We start from the raw sequence: 20,058 nt of genomic DNA on the forward strand, positions 1-20,058 counted from the left end.
TGCTGAATGGGTTACTCTACTCTATGGCTCCCAGTTTACATGGAAATTTACCTTGGTGAAGTCCTTGGGTGCACATGCTGGCCCTGCTCCATCTTCATGCTAAGCCTAGAGTGTTCTCATAAGTGGGACAGGAAGTTGGCAGTCTCATTTTTAATCATTCGTGGTTTTGATCTCGTTAGTGTTTTTCCAGATTTTTATTCATCCCCTGTAAAATTTTCCAAAAAGCAGAAAGTCTAGGCAGCCAGCTCAGATTGTGGGGGATATACCAGTTTGTCCCTCCACAAGTCATCAGGACATATTCCCATTGTCCCATCCTGTTCTGCCAAGAGGAACCTAAAAATCTCTTTGGCATTAAGTACCACCATATAGGAATTTAAAAAATCTCCTACTATCTTTATTGTCCAAGTGAAAAAGATGACACACTATGGGTAATGGAGGGCATATACTGTGGGACTCCTGAAAACACAAAGCCAATTTTTATATAGTCATCCAAACGCAAAATCAGTAATCTTATGAGCTGATCTGCCACTCTGTGCTCTTGTGACATCTGAATCATCTTTCATAGATCTCAGTGTGACACACCAAAACACGCTGGTGTCTGAATCCAAGAAAATCTCTTACCCAGCAGCATATAAGGTTGCAGCTCTGAATGAACATACTATGCTGTTAATGAGTTGAAAGCACCTCATTTCTGGGTCAAGAAAGAGAAGTTACAGTGTCCCACAATCTACCACAAGCCATACACAGAATATCCATGTTCCAGACGTGACCCTGGAACAGCACGTGGCTGCAGGTATGCATGACGGCACAAGTATATGGAAAGTCCATGTGGCTGCCTGAAGATACATATATTAAGTTGGCTCAAACTCCTCTGGATACAAGTCAAAATATCAGCTTCCCTAGCGAGGGACAGTCCTAAGAGGAAGAGTTCAGAAGGTGATAAGCAATAGCATTACTTTTCTTCAAAAATCTTTATCCTAAGTTCAGTGCCTGGGCATAAACATCATGTCTTTCCCAGGACATAATTCCAAGAAAAAAATGGGGAACAAAACCTTTACTTGAAAGTCTCATTTTACAATTCTTGTAAATATTTTAAAAGGGCAACAGACAGTTACAGGGAACACAAGATACAAACACCTTAAAACATTCCTGTTTGTTAAAATTCATATTTGATGAGTAATGTAGCCTCCAGGTTACTATAGCAGCAAGATCCATCACCTAGGTGACCAAGCACTAATGATGTCAACATTAACCTATCCCTACACACACTCTCACACTGTGCACATTATCAGACTCATTTCTTACAAGATGTTTATCTTCATACCAACAGACGGATAGTAACAGACCATATGGCCAGTCTCCGTGAGGAGTGAGCCCTCCTGACAGCATCAGCCTGCCCTGTTAAGGAGGACTGTTTCGGAGAGCATCACCTGTGTAACAGCTGGCACCTTAGGCATCCAACATGTGCAACCTGATTTACTACCAGAGTAATAAATAGCAACAGAAAAGCAACAGAGCTTGCATAAAAGCTCTTAGGAAACGCTTCTGATGGACGAAGAGGTCACTTAACATACTAGAGGGTCTGAAGTATAAATTTGTACAAAACAGCAGGAATATCTTGGAAAATGCATTGGGAAGGTCTTCCTCCAAATAAGCATTCCTTTTGGGAAGTCAAACTTTTGCTAAGGAACACCAAATCCAATAAAATAAATTCCCAATCAATACATTATCTATTACACAGGGATGATCTATTCCAAACAAACCTGTGCTTTCTATCTGTTTAAGGCCTCGCAAGCAAGCCTTCACGGCACAACACAGCAGAGCAGTTCATGAGCTTGCCCTGAACCACTAGTTGGGCGACAGACCAGGAGAGCTGCATGAGGTAATCAGACCGGTGATGTAACTCAGAGTCTGGGTGTCTTCATACTTCATATGAGCACTGCATACGGTTGAGGACATGCCCTCAACTACGTGGTTTCACTAATGCTGTTTAGCTCTGGATATCTGAGAAACACTCATGAGTACAGATGTGTTTGTTTACAACCAAGCAACGTATCACTTTGATTACAAAGAAAGATTAAACCCAAGACTCCTGAAAAATACTGATTTTTTTGGTAACAACATTACATAATTGGTAACTTCCATAGTCTAAAGGGATTTTAGTTAGTTGGGTTAAAGGGAATGAAGCAGAATCGGGATTTTTTTTTTCCCCTTTTGTTAAAGGCTGCCTTTATATCCTATAGAGAAATTAACCGAGGCAGAAATCTCTTTCCCTCCACTTTAATAAACAGGGATGACTCATAATTTCCCCATTTTGCTTTAAACGTCCTGTCATCATTGCGGTTTGCTTTGTTCAGCTATTCTCTCAACTTCATACAGCACCTGCTGTAATGACGCAGGAAGTCCTCCATGGTTCTTTTGCCCTTTCAATACGCCTCCCACCAACAGAGCGCTCTGACCTTTAAACATCACTTACTTTACTTGCCCAGCAGATACTTGCAATCCCCAAAGACAGTGTCTCTTTGATCACGCTTTCCTAGATAGTAGGAGATTACATTGTCTTAACAGAACCAAAAAAGTATGTCATAGCTTTTCAAGCCTTTCCCCTTATTGAAGCACACTCAGATTTTGTGCTGCAGTTTAAATTTTCACAAATAGAGTGAGCTGTTACAGCTTCACTGACGCTTCAGTGGGTAAGGAAACATCTTGAATCAGATTTATTTGTTTGAAACCTAAGTGTTTGCTTTCTTATCTTTTGACCATCTTTCACTGCCTATTGCCCCATGTTCCTTATGCCAAGTAAACACCATGGTGTCTTTTACCTGCTTATCCACGCATAGGTTGAGCAAAGACCATTAAAAGCCAAGCCCTTCATAATTCTGGAGAACAAATGAATGACTCTGTTCCTGATAAAGCCAGTTTTCTTGTCTGTCTCTCTCACTGGCTGATGATGGGATAACACCAGCAGAGGAAAACAAGATCAAACTAGTGCTGGATCTGAGAAGATAAAAGACAAAATTCAGAGAGAAAGGAACCTTGGGCAGATGAGAGAAATAACAAACACATTTCTACAGCAAAGAATATTTTACACTGAGGCTAGACAACGGCAAAAGATGCTAGGAGAAAACAGGGCCTCTCTGTTTCAGGAAAGAAGACATCTGCTGGCAGAGGGCTACTGGGCCCTGAAAGATTCAACCTCAACACAGAGAATGCTTGAGCAGTGGAAAACAAAAAATAAGAGCGTGGAAATGAATAAACGTTTTATTGTTTGCTGAGAATTGTACACTCTCTGTTGTGGATAAATGCAGCTTGAATTTTGCAAAGCTTTTGCATCTGTTTGCTTCCATCATGAAAAGGCCCTTCAGAGGTGGGCCACTAACCAGGAACGCCCAAGGGCTCCCACGCCGGTGAAAGGAGAGGCAGGAGCTGTCTGGGAGGCGGAGGCTCAGCCCCAGCTGCGAGAGCCAACTAACAGCACAGCAAAGTCCAGATTCTGTGAGAGAGAAACCGAAGGACATGGATGCCCTGATTTGCTGGTGTCAGACAGTGAACAGTGTCACTTTGAAACTGTCAGATGAACTAACCGAGGCGAACAGTATACATCTATGTAGTTAACTGGCCAAGGAACTCTCCACGTTTTTTTGAGTGTGAATTATATAAAATAATGTTTTCCTAGTTCATACTCCTAACAGTCCCCTTCAGAGGACTGTATATCCAAGTTCAGCATGTCTTTCTGGACAATGGGTACCTTTAATGAATAACTGAACTTTAAACAGTGAATTTAATTAAAATCACTTCGCTAAAGAAAATATTCAGCACTTGTGACATTACGCAATACTGCCCTCAGTGCAAAGATACAAGATAAACAAGGAACATTTGGGGTTTGCTTATCACCCTGCATGACTTATCTTCCTATTACTTTCTACCTTTTTCTCTTTAAATACATATTTATGTTTATATATTTAGAAGAGGTAACAGTCTAACTGAACATTTCAGCACTGCCAATAGCTGCTCTGGTGGAAATCTTTGCCATTATGAGATTGCAACCATGCTCAACTCTTTAGACAAGAAGAACAAGACTTCCTTCATTAACCGTTTGGTTGGTCTTTCCTGCAGGAGCAGTGAAACGCTGAGTGCTTCCAACTCTGTAACCCGAAGAAATGAAATGGGTCTGAAATGCTGCCTAAAAATGACTTTCATTTTTATCATTCTCAAAAACGAGATCCAACAACAGGAAAAGCCAGTAAGAATTTGTCTGTTGTTTCAAAGTGCAAGAGCAGCTCCTGACGGCACCTGAAAGGCAGTAGTGTAAAGCTTCACATTTTACATAATGACAAACAAGAGAAACTTTATTCACCTGTTTCTTCGTGGGGAAGGCTCACGCTAGAGAAAACGCAAAAAACAGGATACAAGTGCTTGAACAAAATCAAAGGAGGCCTACAAAGCAAGTGGGCACAGAACCTCTGGACTACTTTTTTCCCCCTTTTTATAATGCATAGAGGACATGAAAGGGTTTTTTCTTACTCTTTCACTCCTGCATCTCTTTTACATTAAAAATTGAAGGCTTGCCTAGAATTGAAGGCTCCGAGGCAAACAGCATCAAAGACATGCACAAGTCAGGATCAAGTACATTGGTAAGGACATTTGGTGAGTGCCCATCTTGCATTGGATTCTCAAGGCTGCAGATGGAAGTCAGCAAATCTGAGGATTCAAAAACCAAACTAAACCAAACGTAGTTCAGCGGCAAGAAGTATTTTTAAAAAATAATTAAAAAATCTTTTTTATGTTATTTTAAAATATATTTATAATTGAATATAAAATATATTTTATATTTAAAAAATAACATCTCTAAATTGCTAATGGTTTAGCTTTTTTTAAAAAAAAAAAAAAGCCCTCCAAAAATTCACAGCTATCCTTGGGCAGAAGAAACTTGTCCTTGATACCTGGAGTGAAATTAGTGATAAATAAAACACCTTTTCATTGCCTTTGACAATAATTTATATTGTTGGGTCTGTGGCTGGATCTTTATTGCAATTTAGTCTGTAGACAGTCTCTCTAGGTGTGTCTGGAAGAAGTCCCTCTTAAGGAAAAGGAATAATCAATTTGTTCATCCGGTAAGATCTCCTGTGCTATTGGGACTTCCAGTGAGCAGCAGTGGGAAGTGACTGCGTAACAACTTGGTCAGTTCTCAGGCTCCAAGAAATGTTTTCCGTTGACTTGCATCCACGTATGTTTCAAAACAGAAGTTCTGCCCCTAAGCTGTGCTGACGTAGCAGTGCTGGGCTGCTGCTGAAGACCAAGTGGTGGCCCATGACACCACGTACCCAAACCCAAATCAGAGCCACTTCTTTTGCTCTGTTCATATCAAAGTCAGGCAGGCAAGCCAGCAGTTTACGCTGAGGCTAGAAAAGTACTCCAGTGACTGGATAGGCGTAACATACACTAAAGTCCGTGTTTGGGACACAAGTTTGAGACACTTGATCACAGCCTGTGAGCTCAGCCCTAAAAGATGAGCCTATACGGTCCACAAGAAAACAAAAAGAGACCCATCAACACACTGTGGAAGGACACTTAAGCATTACCACATCTTGAAGCACTTCACCTGCCTTCCTCCCTCCTTCTCCCTTCCCAACATGATATTGTCTTGCACTGCCAAGCCATGTTTCCTGTCCAGAAGCCTGCTTTTTTCCCCAGGATGTGCGCTAAATTGGGCACTGCTCCCATGAATAGGCTTTAAGTTACCTTTTGAGACAGGCTTGAATCCCAAGTCCTTTTTCTGCTGAAGGGAACGGCACTTTCTCAGTTGGCTGGTCTCTTTTTTGAGTAGAAAAGCAGCGGCAGAGCTGTGGGAGAAGGACTAGAGACTATTATTTCTTGTGCATCAACAGAACCAACTTCAGTGTTGAAGTTTGTTGTGCCTGCAAATATGCCAGGTAATTTTCTCCTCTCCATACTTCTTATAGGAGGAGGAAACCTTTTTCTCTCTCAGACTGGTTGTTGGTGAAACTATCTGCTAAAATAAAAAAATTCATCTTCTTATTTTTAAAGCAAACACTTTGGATTTGGAAGTCAGTAAGAAGCAGCAGATATGGCACATCTGATGACACTTTGCCAGTTTCTTTCTCAGGCAGAACTGAGCTTTCAATACTGAAAAATGATTATAACTCTTTTTCCCTGTTCTGCATGTGTGTTTTTGGTGGATTGCCTACTGCATGTTGAGTTCGGGATGCTGAGCGCCTGCTTGTGTTCTCAGATTCATGTGGCTATGTTGCCCTAGTTAGGATTAAACGATACATTACACCCCGAGTCACCCTCTGCTAATGCCTGCTAGATGTTTTCTGGCATCAAGTTTTAGAATTGGAGCTGGTTGGAAATTTTCCATAGGGGAGATCTTATGAAAGAGAATTCCATTTCTGAGAAAACAGAAATTTTCCATGAGGGGAAAAAGGTTGTTTCTGCCAAAAAAAATTTTTAAAAGATTGATTTGTAAAGAGGATCAAAACACAGCATTTCATTTTGAATTGGCTTGGACTAACTAAACTGCGCAATGCCCCAGAGGATCCACATCAATTTTGGATACTTTCAGCTGGAGACAGTCCAGCCAGAGCACCCAGTCTCATACAGAGCAAGGGCGGTGCCTACGATTTTCAGATGGCCCTGTGTGACTGCCTCATTTCTGACAGCCGTGGCTGCGAGTGCCACAGGTGCCTGCTGTGCAGGGCAGGCGGTGGTGTTCAATAATCCTCCCCAGTTACAGAGCGGGGCAGAAGGTTACAGCAGCCCCATACAGGGATCTCCACCTGCAAGACACAGGCTCAGACATAAGTTTTCCAGTGAGGGAGGAGGCACTTCCCAGTAACGCCCAGATGCCTTCTGAGCTAGCATTTCCATCTCCATGTCCTTTCCTCCCTGCTGGAACCACCTCCTCCTCCCCAGTCCCCTTCAGCCCTGAGCCATCCTTCAGGAGAGCATCCTCATCTCTCCCATCCCCTTCCTCTCTCAGCTCCCATCCCTGCTCCCTCACCCCTCGTACCCCGACTTCCACTCCACAGTAACATCCCTGCTGGCTGCTGCCACTCAGCAGCTCCACACTGACACTGGGAATAGTTGTAGCTGTCTTCTCCTACCCACCCCACTTCCCTCGCTGGCTGCCTTCACCCCACACAAGGCACAAACTCTGCTTGGCTCCAGTAAACTGGGCAATGCACACATGTAGAGCCCCAGTGGCCACCTCCATGCTGCTTCCCACCTGTAAGCCTGCACAGGGAACATGAATTGGAGACAAATCCAGAGGAAAGCAGACTCCCTCCAGTCCTTTGCTCATAGAGCAAAAGTTTTTCCTACAGCTGGAGGAGAAGGTTTTCATTTGTTTCTGTTTGCATTATAAACAAAAACGCCTGACCTCCAGTATTCGGCTAAAAGGAGGCTCTCGTCTGCCCACTCAGTACTTATCAGGAATGCCTTGAGACCTGGACTGTCCTATAGGCCACGTCTAAAGCCCCCTAAGCCACCAGTAATCTTTTACGTTTCAGTGGGCTCTGGATCAGGCCACACTATCCACAGAAACATCAAGGAAGCCAGATTCAAAACCTGAAACCGATGTCACCAGGAACAACCAGTGTCTGGCCCAGATCTGCTTCTGTGCCCTCTGCTGCTGTGGAGGCAAAAAGAGACAGAAAACCCCCACTTTGGCACAGGAGTTTTCTTTGAGGTGTGGAGAACCTCAGATCAGAACTGTTAGCACTCTGTCTGGGTAGAGATACCTTCTCACTTACCTTCTGCCTCCTGAAGTTAAAGGCCACACTGTAAGATAGGGACAATCAAATTAAAACCATCTCCTGGCTGTCACAGGACTTTTAACCCTCGATCTGTGGACTTTTTTTTTTCCCCTCCAAAGAAAGCAAAACCTCCCTGTACAGTGAGTGTAAATCTGTAGACACTGCAGACCTCTCAGAAGCAGACCACACATGTCCAGAGGTTCCGCAGCTACAGGCTGAAGGACCTCACTCCAGCCGATTGCTCCAGACAGCATTATTTCCAGCAGCCTTCAAACAGCTCTAAACTGTGCCGCAGGATAAGGTTGGAGCGGGGTGGAAACGTTGGCACAAAAAGCAGTTTCACTCAAGCAACAAGTAACAGTGACATGGGTATCATCACCCAGTGCTCTCCAGGAAGGCTGCAGGCCAGTCCCGAGAACAGCCTTCACGTCAGGCCATGACCCCAGTTGTCTGCGCAATGTTTTGAGCTCATTTGTCCCTTTGGTGCACCGATTTAAACGCCGTTTGATTTGCAATCTCCTCTTCTTGTCTGAGAGTGCTAATGAGTAAGACAGACAGCAGTGGAGGGAAACAGGGTCTGGTTGAGATATTTACCTTGCATGCAAATTGCAAGGGTCGGTCTGAATCTGGGCACTAGGGGCATAGATTAGTCCTTAAACCTGTCACTTCTGGTAGCGGCACAGCAAATCAAACTGCTGCAGCAGACACAGTCTTTTTTAGGACTAATAGAGAACAGGAAATCAAAGATCTGATCTCCTCTGCTGAGTTCAGAAGATTCAGTGCAGACTGCTGTCTGGTCACAGGATGACACAGACACCATTTGACTGTTTAGAGAGCAAGGTTCACCTGTAATAAAAGCCTGTCAGCTAGCCTGAGATCAGAAGGAGCCTCTCCCAGCCACCTACCTACAGCACAGAAGCGACAGGAAAGATTGCAAAAGCTCACTCACTGACAGAGGCCATCTGACACCAGAAACCCAAATATAAGGGTTTATATAAACAGGGCAGCATTTTGAAAACAGAGGTGAACACTGGCCGCTTTATAAATCTGTTATCAACTCCAGGTATTTAGTGCCCTACACAGCTGTATGTGGGTGATGATAGCACCTGGCTTCCTAACATCACCTGGTCAACCAAGCCCCATGCCAAACCTGTGGCACCTCAACCGTTAGTAAGATTCACTCTGGTCAAACTTTGCTATTTGCTCCCAACCCTCTCCACATCACTGTCAAAATACTCCTGTGCCTGACAGTGCTGTGAGCCCCGTATGTGCTGTACTCATGATCTAGTCTCGCTTTGCCTATTCGCCATTTTCTAATGACATACAAATAGTGGCCTATAGGAAACCACATTACCTGCAGCAATGATACTGGATGAGAAACTCTTTACAACTGGAGAAAAAAATGATTAGCCATAAATAACTGCACTTCTTACATGAGATTCAGCAATTACAGAACATTTCCCAAAATATCCAAAAGAGCGCCTTGGAAAAAGGACTGAAAAGACAAACAGCAGAAATTGGAAGAGAAAGGCAAGAGTGGAAAGAAGTGATTTGCCAAGAGGATTGGGATTTTGTAAGTGAAGAATCAGACTTGTTAAGAGAGGGATTAACTAAAAGAAAACAGAGCTGCAGAAAATATCCTTTATGGACTTGGAAGTTCAGAAGCAAGGAGTGGGAGCACCAGAAGAGAGAAAGAAGATTTACAAACCATCATATCCCCAGACCAGAAACAGTTCAGCTCACGTGGCTGACTAAACATGGTTATCGGAGACAAAGACAGGTAACTCAAAACTGCTGTTCACACTGCAGCGCTGTGTTACGAGAATGCTGACAGCTCAGCTGCAAAACTGGGTCTTTTCTGGCCCTTTATTTCACCACCTTATCTTGCTCCATGTTCTTTTTCCTGGAGGTTTTTATCTAATGGGGAAGAAGTCTGTGGGATGAGGCACAGCCAGGTCAGCCAGGAAACTGCAGAAAGCTGACTCCACAGCAAGGGGCAGCGGTACTGGCAGCAGTGCCAACTCTCTCCGGCCCAGGAGCTGGCAGCAGAGCCTATACAGCTGGTGGAAACAAGCTGAAACCACAAGCCACGCAATAATATTTCACCTTGGGTATTACCTGCCTAGCAGCTGTTTTTCAAAACTAGATTGCGGTTTACTGCTCATTGTGAAGAACCATTAGCCAACATAAATATCAATACAATTATTAGCAATTCCTAGGTTTTGCACATCTTTATTAGTAAAATAAGGAGGACTTTCTTTTTGGATCTGGGATGTCTAAAACTGTCACTGTACTCATTAATTTAGCCTACTTGCTTTTTCCCATACGGGCCTTATACCAGAGCACGCTACAAACTGTAACACCACCTATGCACGACTCTCATGTGTTACTAATTACCAAAAGTACAATGTGTAGTCAAGGGAAATTTAATTTACATCAGTCAAGGCTAAAAGAAAAAACATAGCTCAGAAGAAACATTCAGCTAAAAGAAATGAACTCACAACTTAATGCTCTTTTAAACATTTCTCTACAGAAGTTTAAATTACCTGATGCTAACTTTCAGTTTATTCTCGTATCAAAGATATAAAATGGAAACATTTTAAAATTGTAAAGTAGCAGTAAGGAATGAGACATGTGCTCTTCCCTGATATTTTAATAATTTTGTTTTTGTCACCATGCCTCTCCCCTTCCACCTGGAGGTTTCACCCAAACTGGGTGAATACCCAAGAGAAGGGAAGACTGGCATTAGAAATTGGAGAGCTGGGCTCCAGCTTCCCAAATAACACCAAGAAGCAAGAATACTTTCAGCCACTATCCATCATGGCTCTTTCACTCTTTGTTCTTTGTAAAATATCTGTTTCTTACATTAGATAAACTGAAGCCAAAATTCCAATCCTGTCTGTATAGTGTGTACCACATTACATATATTGCACTCGGATGGCCTACAACCTAGTATGGCAAACCATTTCATCTTTTAAATTAAATAACAGGTATTTACAAGCTATCCACAACCTCCAATGAACTCATCTTACACTTCTCTGTAGGTCTGTAACTGTTCCTGCTACGTTAGCTTTAACTGTTCTTTTTTCTTTCTAGAACATTGCTCTGATATGATTTACAACTAAGATTCAACCCTGATCAGCATGTCTGTGTTTCGTAAGGGCTCCTCAAACATGAAGCATGTGCACCATCACAAAGTTAAGCCTAAAGGATTTCCCTACTGTTCTAACAGCCTGAAGAAACATTACAAAAACCTAGCTCTGCCAATACACTGGTTTTGTTTGTGAGATTGTTCTCCTGCTTCTTTAAGAAACAATTTCTAGGGCAAACCGCTTTATGCAAAAATGTAGTATTACTGTAAATCCTTAAATGCTGTTTTCATGTAATTGGATATTAGCTGGCATGACCCAGCACTCTGTAATTCCAGAGATGGAAAAAGATCAGGAAATTCAGCTGCTGCAAGCTAAGTTTTACAGCCAGGTGAACCTTTGCACCTTTTAGCCTCTCCAGACTGTATTTCTCAACCTGTCTAGATGCCTAGAAGCCTGCAATACAGTCTGATTTCTCTTAGGGACACATTTTCTTTTAACGCCGTACAATCTGTAGAGGCTGTTAAAGAGCTGAGGCCAAAAACTTGGCTTGCTCACACCTCAGTTGTTTAAACACTGTACTACGTGGTACCGCATGCCTTATTTAGATGCCCCGAACTATAGTTACGAAGGCTTATTTATTGTTAGAATACAAGATTCTTAAACTTTCCAAAACAGCCCTAAAAATCTATACAGCTCCTATTCTTGTTTTTTGCGCTAATTAAATGCAAACCTAATCCTCTCCTGCAAGTCTCTAAATAACACTAAGCAATATTAAATTCAGTTCAACATCAATATTTTAATAGTAGAACCTTGTTAAGCAACACTCACATTTTTATCACCCCGAGTTTCTTCACGGTGGGATGCGAGGTATTCCCAAAGGCTGCCACAAGAGGAAGAAAAAAGAACTGTAACGGGATCCTCCATGACAGCTCAGGACCAGGAATTTGCTGGAGAAGAAATGGAAAAACACCTACTGTTGATTTAATTTTAGGCAAGGAGAGCAGACAACTCCAGTCATAATCATTTATCTTAAATAGTACATACGTAGCTGTTCCAATAGGTGTAAAAAGCAGCATATATATCTATCACGTGTTTCTTCCAAACAGATCCACCCCCCCAAAAACACATCTAAACTGTATCTTTATTTTACAGCACATTGTTTATCTTCCTTCACTCCAAACACGCCCTCTTGATCAATCCTTTAGTGTTACCATTTTTAGGCACACATAAGGCAATTCGGCTAGTGTCACCTCCAGCCCCACCACAACACAGCTGGAAAAATCTCCTGATAGATGGTGAGGAAACCTTCAGCATGAAGGGTCCATTTATGAAAAGTGTCAGAAAGCCAGTTCTGGCCAGGGCACTTCTGAGCAAGAAAACAAAATACCCTTACTTTTGTTATGGAAGCCAGAATTTCCAGTATGAGCCCTTTAAAAAAGAGCTTGCCTTTATATTTTGTTGTGAATACAACACTCTTACCAAAAATCCAATTATATGTTGGCTGTATAACTCAGGGTTTTGTGGTGGTGTCTTAAATAGAGGTGAGTCAACAGATACCTTTAAATACGAAGCAGAACGGGTCTTTTCTCTCATGAAATAGCCAATTTCCTTCAAGGAATGTAATATATTGAAGTGTCCCTCTCCTCCCTCCTTTTAACTTCTTTCCATATTTTGATTTTTTTGATATTTTGACTTGCCTCCAGTCACATGGGATTTAAACTGGATCTACCCAGGTACACTTGTAAATACAGATTACATACACTGAAAACAACTCAAGTTTGAACACAAGTTCAATGTGCTCAGATTAAGTTGAACACTGATTTAAAGAGGTAACATGCAAAAGAACAGGGTTATTTTTTCCTCATTATGATACTAACCATCAACGTGAATTACAATATGCTGAAAAGCTAAAGGAAACAGCACTTAAAAAAGCTTTACAAAGGCCAAAACCTTTGGAGAAAGGAGTACAGATACATCATGAGAAATAACCAAAATGATGACAGAAAATAAAGGTACTGCACCCAACGAGATGGCACCAGCTCAAGTGAACAGCCAGGTAAGGGAAAGCAATACGGACTGGAAAATTATTCAATAAAGCAGCCAGCAAAGGTCTAGAATAAAGGGGAAAAAAAAGGGTAGCAGCAAAAGGAAAACCGATGAAGTTGCCTGCTAGGAAAGACTTGGCAGGCCAAACACAGAAGCAAACTTACCGAAAGCAGCTTTGTCCATGACCTGCTCCCATGGGCTCTGAGGGCAACTTTTACGCAGGTTCCTAGAGATGGCAGCTCGTAAGGCAGGTCCTGCTGATCAGCTCTGGGGGGAAAACAGATTTTAAGGCGGCAGTGCAACATCTCCTTGCATTTCCCATGCCTCCTCCCGCCGGGGCTGTTTCATCCAAACACACAGTCAAGTACCCAACCTTTTTTTCTTTTAATTAAAACTTGCAATTTGCTTGATTACAAGTATAAATTATTCCTTTCCCTTATAACCTGTGATCTTACTGTCAGCGAGGGAGAAAAATACTAACATTTTATATAAAAGCTGAAACAGGCATAACCTTTAGTGGGGGCTATAAAAGACCAAATATTTTTGTCTGCAAGGTAAGTATGTTCCTGGCAGGAAATCAGATTTTTCAGTAATTTTGCTAAACAAAACCATCTGAAGAATCTGCATCAAAAATTCCTGAATGTTTCGGGTTTTTTTTTTTTTAATGTAACTCTCTTGACATTTGCCACCCTGCATAATTTGGGGTGTTACCTGTGAGACAGAGGCAGACAGCTTCAAAGGCAAAGAGACCACAGGATTTCTTAAGGAAAGAGTTACCAACTGCACACACTTTTGGCTCCTGAAATTTAGAGAGAAGGGAAGGGCCAAAAATTATCGAGGATTCACTTCCACTAATCCTATCAGGTCCTGTCTCTAGATGTGACTCAGGAAATAGCACCTCCTTTTTTTTGCCCTTGGTCATGCAAAAAAGGAACAGAATCAGCAAATAATGCTACAAATAGGCAACAGAGGCTACCAACAATTAATTAAAATTGATTACATCTCTAATACAGCACTTTGTCTTAATTCCTTAAAAATGTTTTTGCAAGCCAGAGTTTTTCATGATTTAAAATTATTTCACATTTAAAAGGGAGAAAGCTGAACCCCTCTAAGGCAATAAAGGAAAACAGATACACACCCACAAGAAACGCATCCTCTTCAGTAACACAGTAAAGAACACAGGTTTTTCCTCAAAATTTTATTTCAATTTAAATTATGGGGCCAGCCAGATTTTTTGGATAAGAAACGCATTTTCCTCAAGAGAAATGAAATGCTACCACGGAAGTAGAATTACAATTGTATACATCTCTTATTTAAAAAAAAAAAAAAAAAAAAAAAAAGGCAAAACCAAAAACCGCTCACATTTAAATAACGTTTAGTAATACCCTTAAGCCTTCAAGCAGATAAGAAACCACTTCCAGAACAATAGTTTTTTAATATGAAGAGCACGTCAAATGAGCTTTAATTTAAATACAACTTCTTTTCAAAAGCCAACATTCAAATGTTTCCACATATTAAAAAAGTCACCATAGCCATTGTTTCCAAGGCCTAATATAGAGTAACCTCTATCCCAGTCCAAATGTTTTCACTTCTTTACATATATAAATCTTTAGCACGTCTACATTTTTCTAAAGAGGAAGCCTTATATGTTATGGTGAGTAACTTGGCAAATAATGTTTTCCTCCGTTCAGCTATGATAAACCAAAATACAATAGACTGTTAGTACTGAACTATAATACCACCTCATGGCCAATTCTGCCTGCCTGTGTAAGTGATCTTCAGAAAGAGTAAGCTATTTTCTTTCCTGTAGCAAAATGAATCTGTTTGCAAAGGACACACTGAGAATCTTTAAAAGACCAATCACGACGTTAAGAGCAATTTTAAACAACTGACTGAAAACACTCAATTTTCTGGAGCTATCTGACTTCCCTTGTGAAGGCTTTCAAATCAGCTTAAACGTCACTTAGGAGTTTCATCTTGCTGATTGCGCAATATTTTAATTAAGAAGAGGACAGGAAGCAACAAACATTTTCTATAGCATTCTCAATCAGATTCAGCCATGCAGAATTTCAACTTTCAGACTCCAATCCGTAAGTTTGCTTGGTTGTGATCTTAGCGTTATTATATGATGGATAGATACAATTTTAATAACATCATTTAGCTATACTTAGTAGATTCATTTTTTATGGTCACAGTAACAAAAACATGGTGCAAAATCAGTTGGGTTTTTTTGTTTTCATAAATACTGATAATTTGCAGCATTAAAGAACAAAATCAACAAAATAAAATAGTTTTGTTACCCTAGGGCACCTATGAAATTGTTTCTTGAAGTTGGAGAGAATTAAATCATTCAACTTTCACAACTACTGTACTGAGTTATTTACTGTAAGAAAGAAATGATGCACTGCAGGCTCCCCAGAATTAAGAGGAATCGATATTAATTTAGCATAATCTTTGCCATTTGAGCTGGTGAGCACAATGCTAGTTTAATTGAATAAGGCCAATATTATCCAGTAAGAATGTAGTACAAAGGGTTCCAGTTCTCTATTTCAGCCTACCCTAATTGATGGCACCCCATTACATAAGTGAATACAAAGAATTTGTTTGGGTTTTTTTTCCTTTTAATGCTGCAGTACTTAAGATTGTTAAATCAGCATTTCCATGTGATCTGAAGTATTCAATTACATATGAGCATTCATTTTGCAAAACTCAATATTAGGTAATAGTTACAGACTAATACAATAACATTCCTCTGCTGTACAAATTAAATCATATTTTAAAGAAATGAGCAGCCTAGGAGTTATATACAAAAGAAACCAGCAAGCATTGTTGAAATGAAATGCAAAATGTCACTGCTAGGTCTACTGTCTGAAATATCTTTAAAGTAAAATTAACAAAAACCCTTAGAACATATTTCCAAGTTTACAAGTCAATTCTCAGAAAAATCAAATAAAAAAAAAAATTCTATAAAGCAGTGAAAGGCATATATACATTTTCCTTATGAACCTTGAGATTTCACTCTTTTAAAAGTTGCTAAGTTTCAGTATCAGTTTAATTGCAAGACAACTGTTTATCCCAATAAGCTCACATCTTAGATACATTTCCCCTTTGATTACAAATAAAGCACTGCACATTTTTTTTTTAAATCAAGGCATATAATCTTATACTATGGTGCCAGGTATGCACAGGTCACATTGTGCTCATATCTCAAACAAGGTAAGTGCAAACATACAGATTTATTCAGATTTGCAAGCATGCAACCTGTTACTTAACTACATTAATACCTTCTCTCCTACACCAAACTAGTATCTATATGTTTGCTTTCACGAACCTAGAATCTTTCTTTTCAGGACTCCTAAAACAAGCAGTGTCTTTGAATTCTGAAATGACACAGATATCAAGAAAGTCCACATTGTGCAAGAAAGCAGCAGCTATGTTTTTCAACTTGGACTAAAAAAGAAAACAGAAAAACAAAAACCGTTCACTGAACAGCAGATTAGCAGTAATGTTCCTCATGAATCGATAAGAGTGCCTGATGCTGAATATCTAACAGCAAATGCTGAATTTGGGTTTAATATTTTAAGGGTTTATTGGAGATTAAGCTTCTTGCTGTGCTGGTCTCTTCAAATCCCTGATCTGTTTAACTAAATAGGTCTTCTCATCATTAAATTGTTCATCCTCGGTCCTGTCATTCTGAAACTTGCTGAGGAACTCAATAAGTTTGGTCTGGTTCTTTAGAAGGATGTCTAATATAGGCTGTGTCTTGTTAGGATTGGCTACAAACACCTGCGAGAAAATAAAAGGTATTTAGCATAATAGTCGGAAACAGAAGGCCACGTTAAAAAACAAACCTAACCAACAAAACAATGATGACAATAACTTCAAACGATGTTTTAATTATTCCGTATTCTAATATCTCTACAGAAAAAAAAACGGAGTAAATGCAAGTTTTAAAATACAATTACTTCATTTTTTTAATTAGAATAGAAGCTGAACACCACTACCAAAGTAAATTAAATTTGTGGGAGGTGATCAGCCAAAACACCGTCTGCAGAAACCACTGAAGACACCTCACGGTTGAATTCTGTAGCAAATGCATGGTTTCATATTATATACAGCATCAGATGAGTATCTTAAAGTTCACTCAAAACTTTTATACCTCAAATTGTATCTCCAAGCTCTTAGTTATTTGCTTGTCTGCTGCAAAGTTAGAAGGTACCTGTTATAATGTGCAAACTACAATTCAGGCTTTGAAATTTAGGTGACTTTTACTAAAATACTGCTATCCTTCACAGATCATGCAGCATGATGAAAACACTTTTGAACTCCAAGATGCTTCATGATTTCACATGAAATCATGCATTCCTCCTTATCTTACTGCACTTCATCTTTCTTAATTCCAAAATTTTGTAAGAGAGATTACACTGACAATCACATTAAAGTCCCTAAGTGGTTTCTAAACAATTTTCAAAAGATACAAAAATAGCTATTGGTAAAGATGGATCATAATAAAGACTAACATTAGCTCTCTCTTTAACCACTTGGCAGACATTAAGATAAGCTTCATTTAGGCTCAGCTAAGGAGTTTACTCAACTAAACTTCTGGTGGGGTTCTTTTGTTGTTTGTTTTATTGTGGGGTTTTTTAAACATACCTTAAACACATGAAAGGCCTCAAACTGAATGTTACGACTCTTGTCTCGTAGAAGGTTCATCATTAGTTTGAGATTTTCAGGTTTACTGATGTACTTCGTCATAATTGTGAAGTTGTGTCTGTCCAATAACAATTCACCAAGAAGCTAAAAGTGGAAAACAAGCCCAAATGAAAAAAATGACTGACACTGGACATAAGAAACAACTTTTTCGTAAGTGCTTTCAACCACACTGAGTAGTTGACACCAGTCTGTAAATACAGTAACAATAGAACTCAAATGTCCTGAATTTCTAAGTGCAGGGTGCACTTTCCTCTTATTTTGATGATGCAGTTTCTCCTTTTTCTCAAAGAGTGAAAAAATCACCTTTTGTTCCCCCCTTGTTATAAACTGGAATTGAAGTAAGAGTGTTTTTCATTCTTTTTTCCCCATGATTTCTTTTTTTTTTTCGTTTATACAGAAGCTGTACATCACCAATAAGAATGTGGTTTCAAAAAACAAAACAAACGAAAAAAAGAGTTAGTACTTCAAATGAAAAATATTTACACTTCTTTTGCTACCTTCTTTGTCCAGAAGGGAGTAAAAGGATATTCCCCACAAGTACCACCCTTGATACAAGTTATGTATTATATTTACATTCACTATTTCTGACCTACTTGAATGTAAGACTAGTATGGCTCTAGTCACACCATGTGAATCTTTATTAAATTATTTAAATGTGTCCAGATTTGTTGAAGGAAAAAAACCAACAAAAATAAACATACTTGCATATAGCCATTTCTGCATAGGGAGAGAAATGACTCGGTGTGTGCTGGACACCAAATAATGGAAGGACTGGACTAAAGAAACTGGCTGATCCCAAGAATTAAAGCATATGAAAAATTAAAATAAACATTATCCAAGGCAGTTACTGAAGCCACTTCAATTAAAGTCAACCCACCTTGAAATTAAAGGTATTCTCTAACGTTGCATTTCAGAAGAAAATAAAATTGCTTTACCTTAAGTGACTGTCTCTTTGTCACATAATTTTCCGAATGAAGCAACTTCTCATATTCACTGAAGAACTAAACACAGAATAAAGGGAAGGGTTAGGACCTTTCCAAGTGTCATATGCACTCTTCTTCCAAATGATTATAACAAACTGAAGGACATGCAAATCCATAACAAAAATGTAAACAAAATCTGAAATCTCAGTAGGTTCCTGTAAGTGACTAGTGTTTAAACATTGTACATGCTTTAAAAAAAAAATTATTTACTCTTTTAGGACCCTTCAATGTTTAGATTGCAATGTGGTGGAAGTAGTTATCTCATTAGTTCTTAAACTGTAATAGTCTGGTACTGAACACTGTCCATTAATTTCAGGAGTCCCCAGCAGATGGAGGAGGGCTATCTTGTATTCTTTGGTTGGTATAGGTTAATACAGACAAAAGAAAAAGACAAGGAAAGGGTTCCCTCTAGTGGAAAAATCAGATCTAGTTTTCACAGAACTAGATTTCTGCTGCCTTCTCTTGTTTTTACACCTTTCTACATTCAACAATAAGGTCTTGATCTTAATTTTACTGCTTGGTAGAAATTACTGTAAGTTCAATTGGTTTAATATTGTATGTAAATTTCCAAAAATGAAGCTAAACGAGGAATGAAAGTACTGATTTCTTGAAATAAGATACACAGCACTAGAAAATTCTGAATATTAAAACGTATCTGCTCACCCTATCATAATGTTGTTCCAAAAATTCTGCACTTAGCAACTTGTGTCTTGTAAGCAAATCCTGTAAAAGAGCACAAAACCAATATTTTCACTAAAATACTTAAACAGTACATATACATTCTCATTAAACAGTGAGTACACATAAGACATCCAATAGAAAATTTTGCTATTTCATTAAACGAAGAAATTTAGGACACGAACGCAGTTATCTAGACATCGCTAAGAATCTTGGCATCGCTTAGGAAAGGTCTGCTATGTGTTATGTTAATTCACACAGGTAAATAGCCTGTGGAATTATCACTGAAGAATGCCATTTATGGATCAAGGCTACGCTCTGCACAGAACTATACACAACCAAGGTTAAGACCCACTATTTAATACTGATCAATATTATGCTTATAGTCCCATAACTGGTTGTTTTAGGACAAAAAAAAAATTCCCCAGACAAAGCATCAGCATCAAATATACTCAGGTTCGTAACAGAATGAAGAGGAGTTTGCTCACTTGAGGAGCTGAAGACACAGATTTAAAAGCCCCTGGCATGGAACTACACACACATTCAGCTAACGCATGATAGTTTAAATCTTGCTTTCTGGAATAACAGTTATCAGGAACATAGTATATATATTTAAAGGAACGTCTTGCATTCTGAGAAACAAGGAAGATCAGCGTCCAGCTCACCCATTTGCATCACACCTATTTTTTTTCCTTCTCCCTAGGCTTTTTTTGTCCAAGAATGTAACACACAGCATCTGGGTTCACATAGCGGAGAACTACAGAAATA

General features: G+C 39.6%; 2 protein-coding genes across 7 annotated transcripts in view; both read right to left on the reverse strand.

Annotated features, from left to right (window-relative positions):
- The window catches only part of ITM2C (integral membrane protein 2C), a 47,360-nt gene extending 33,774 nt beyond the window's left edge, over positions 1 to 13,586 (reverse strand). For 2 of the 5 annotated variants that reach the window (XM_075158120.1, XM_075158118.1), the window contains exons 1-2: positions 11,699 to 11,777; positions 5,743 to 5,843 (exon numbers count right to left, since the gene is read on the reverse strand). Coding sequence is in view for 1 of the 5 variants with exons in the window: in XM_075158124.1 (XP_075014225.1) it covers positions 11,699 to 11,794 (96 nt within the window). In the remaining 4 variants the exon portion in view is untranslated. Of the gene's footprint in view, positions 1 to 51; positions 206 to 5,742; positions 5,844 to 11,698; positions 11,818 to 13,080 lie in introns of those variants that run through there. The other 3 variants (XM_075158117.1, XM_075158124.1, XM_075158119.1) reach the window with 3 other exon arrangements.
- Positions 13,587 to 14,234: 648 nt separating this feature from the next.
- CAB39 (calcium binding protein 39) overlaps positions 14,235 to 20,058 on the reverse strand; it is a 43,027-nt gene continuing 37,203 nt past the window's right edge. For both annotated transcript variants that reach the window (XM_075158115.1, XM_075158116.1), the window contains exons 6-9: positions 19,276 to 19,335; positions 18,565 to 18,630; positions 17,570 to 17,713; positions 14,235 to 16,702 (exon numbers count right to left, since the gene is read on the reverse strand). In XM_075158115.1, the coding sequence (XP_075014216.1) occupies positions 16,514 to 16,702; positions 17,570 to 17,713; positions 18,565 to 18,630; positions 19,276 to 19,335 (459 nt within the window). In that variant the 3' untranslated portion in view covers positions 14,235 to 16,513. The remainder of the gene's footprint in view (positions 16,703 to 17,569; positions 17,714 to 18,564; positions 18,631 to 19,275; positions 19,336 to 20,058) is intronic.

Source organism: Calonectris borealis, chromosome 9 (assembly GCF_964195595.1).
Source record: "Calonectris borealis chromosome 9, bCalBor7.hap1.2, whole genome shotgun sequence".
Taxonomy (NCBI): Eukaryota; Metazoa; Chordata; class Aves; order Procellariiformes; family Procellariidae; genus Calonectris; species Calonectris borealis.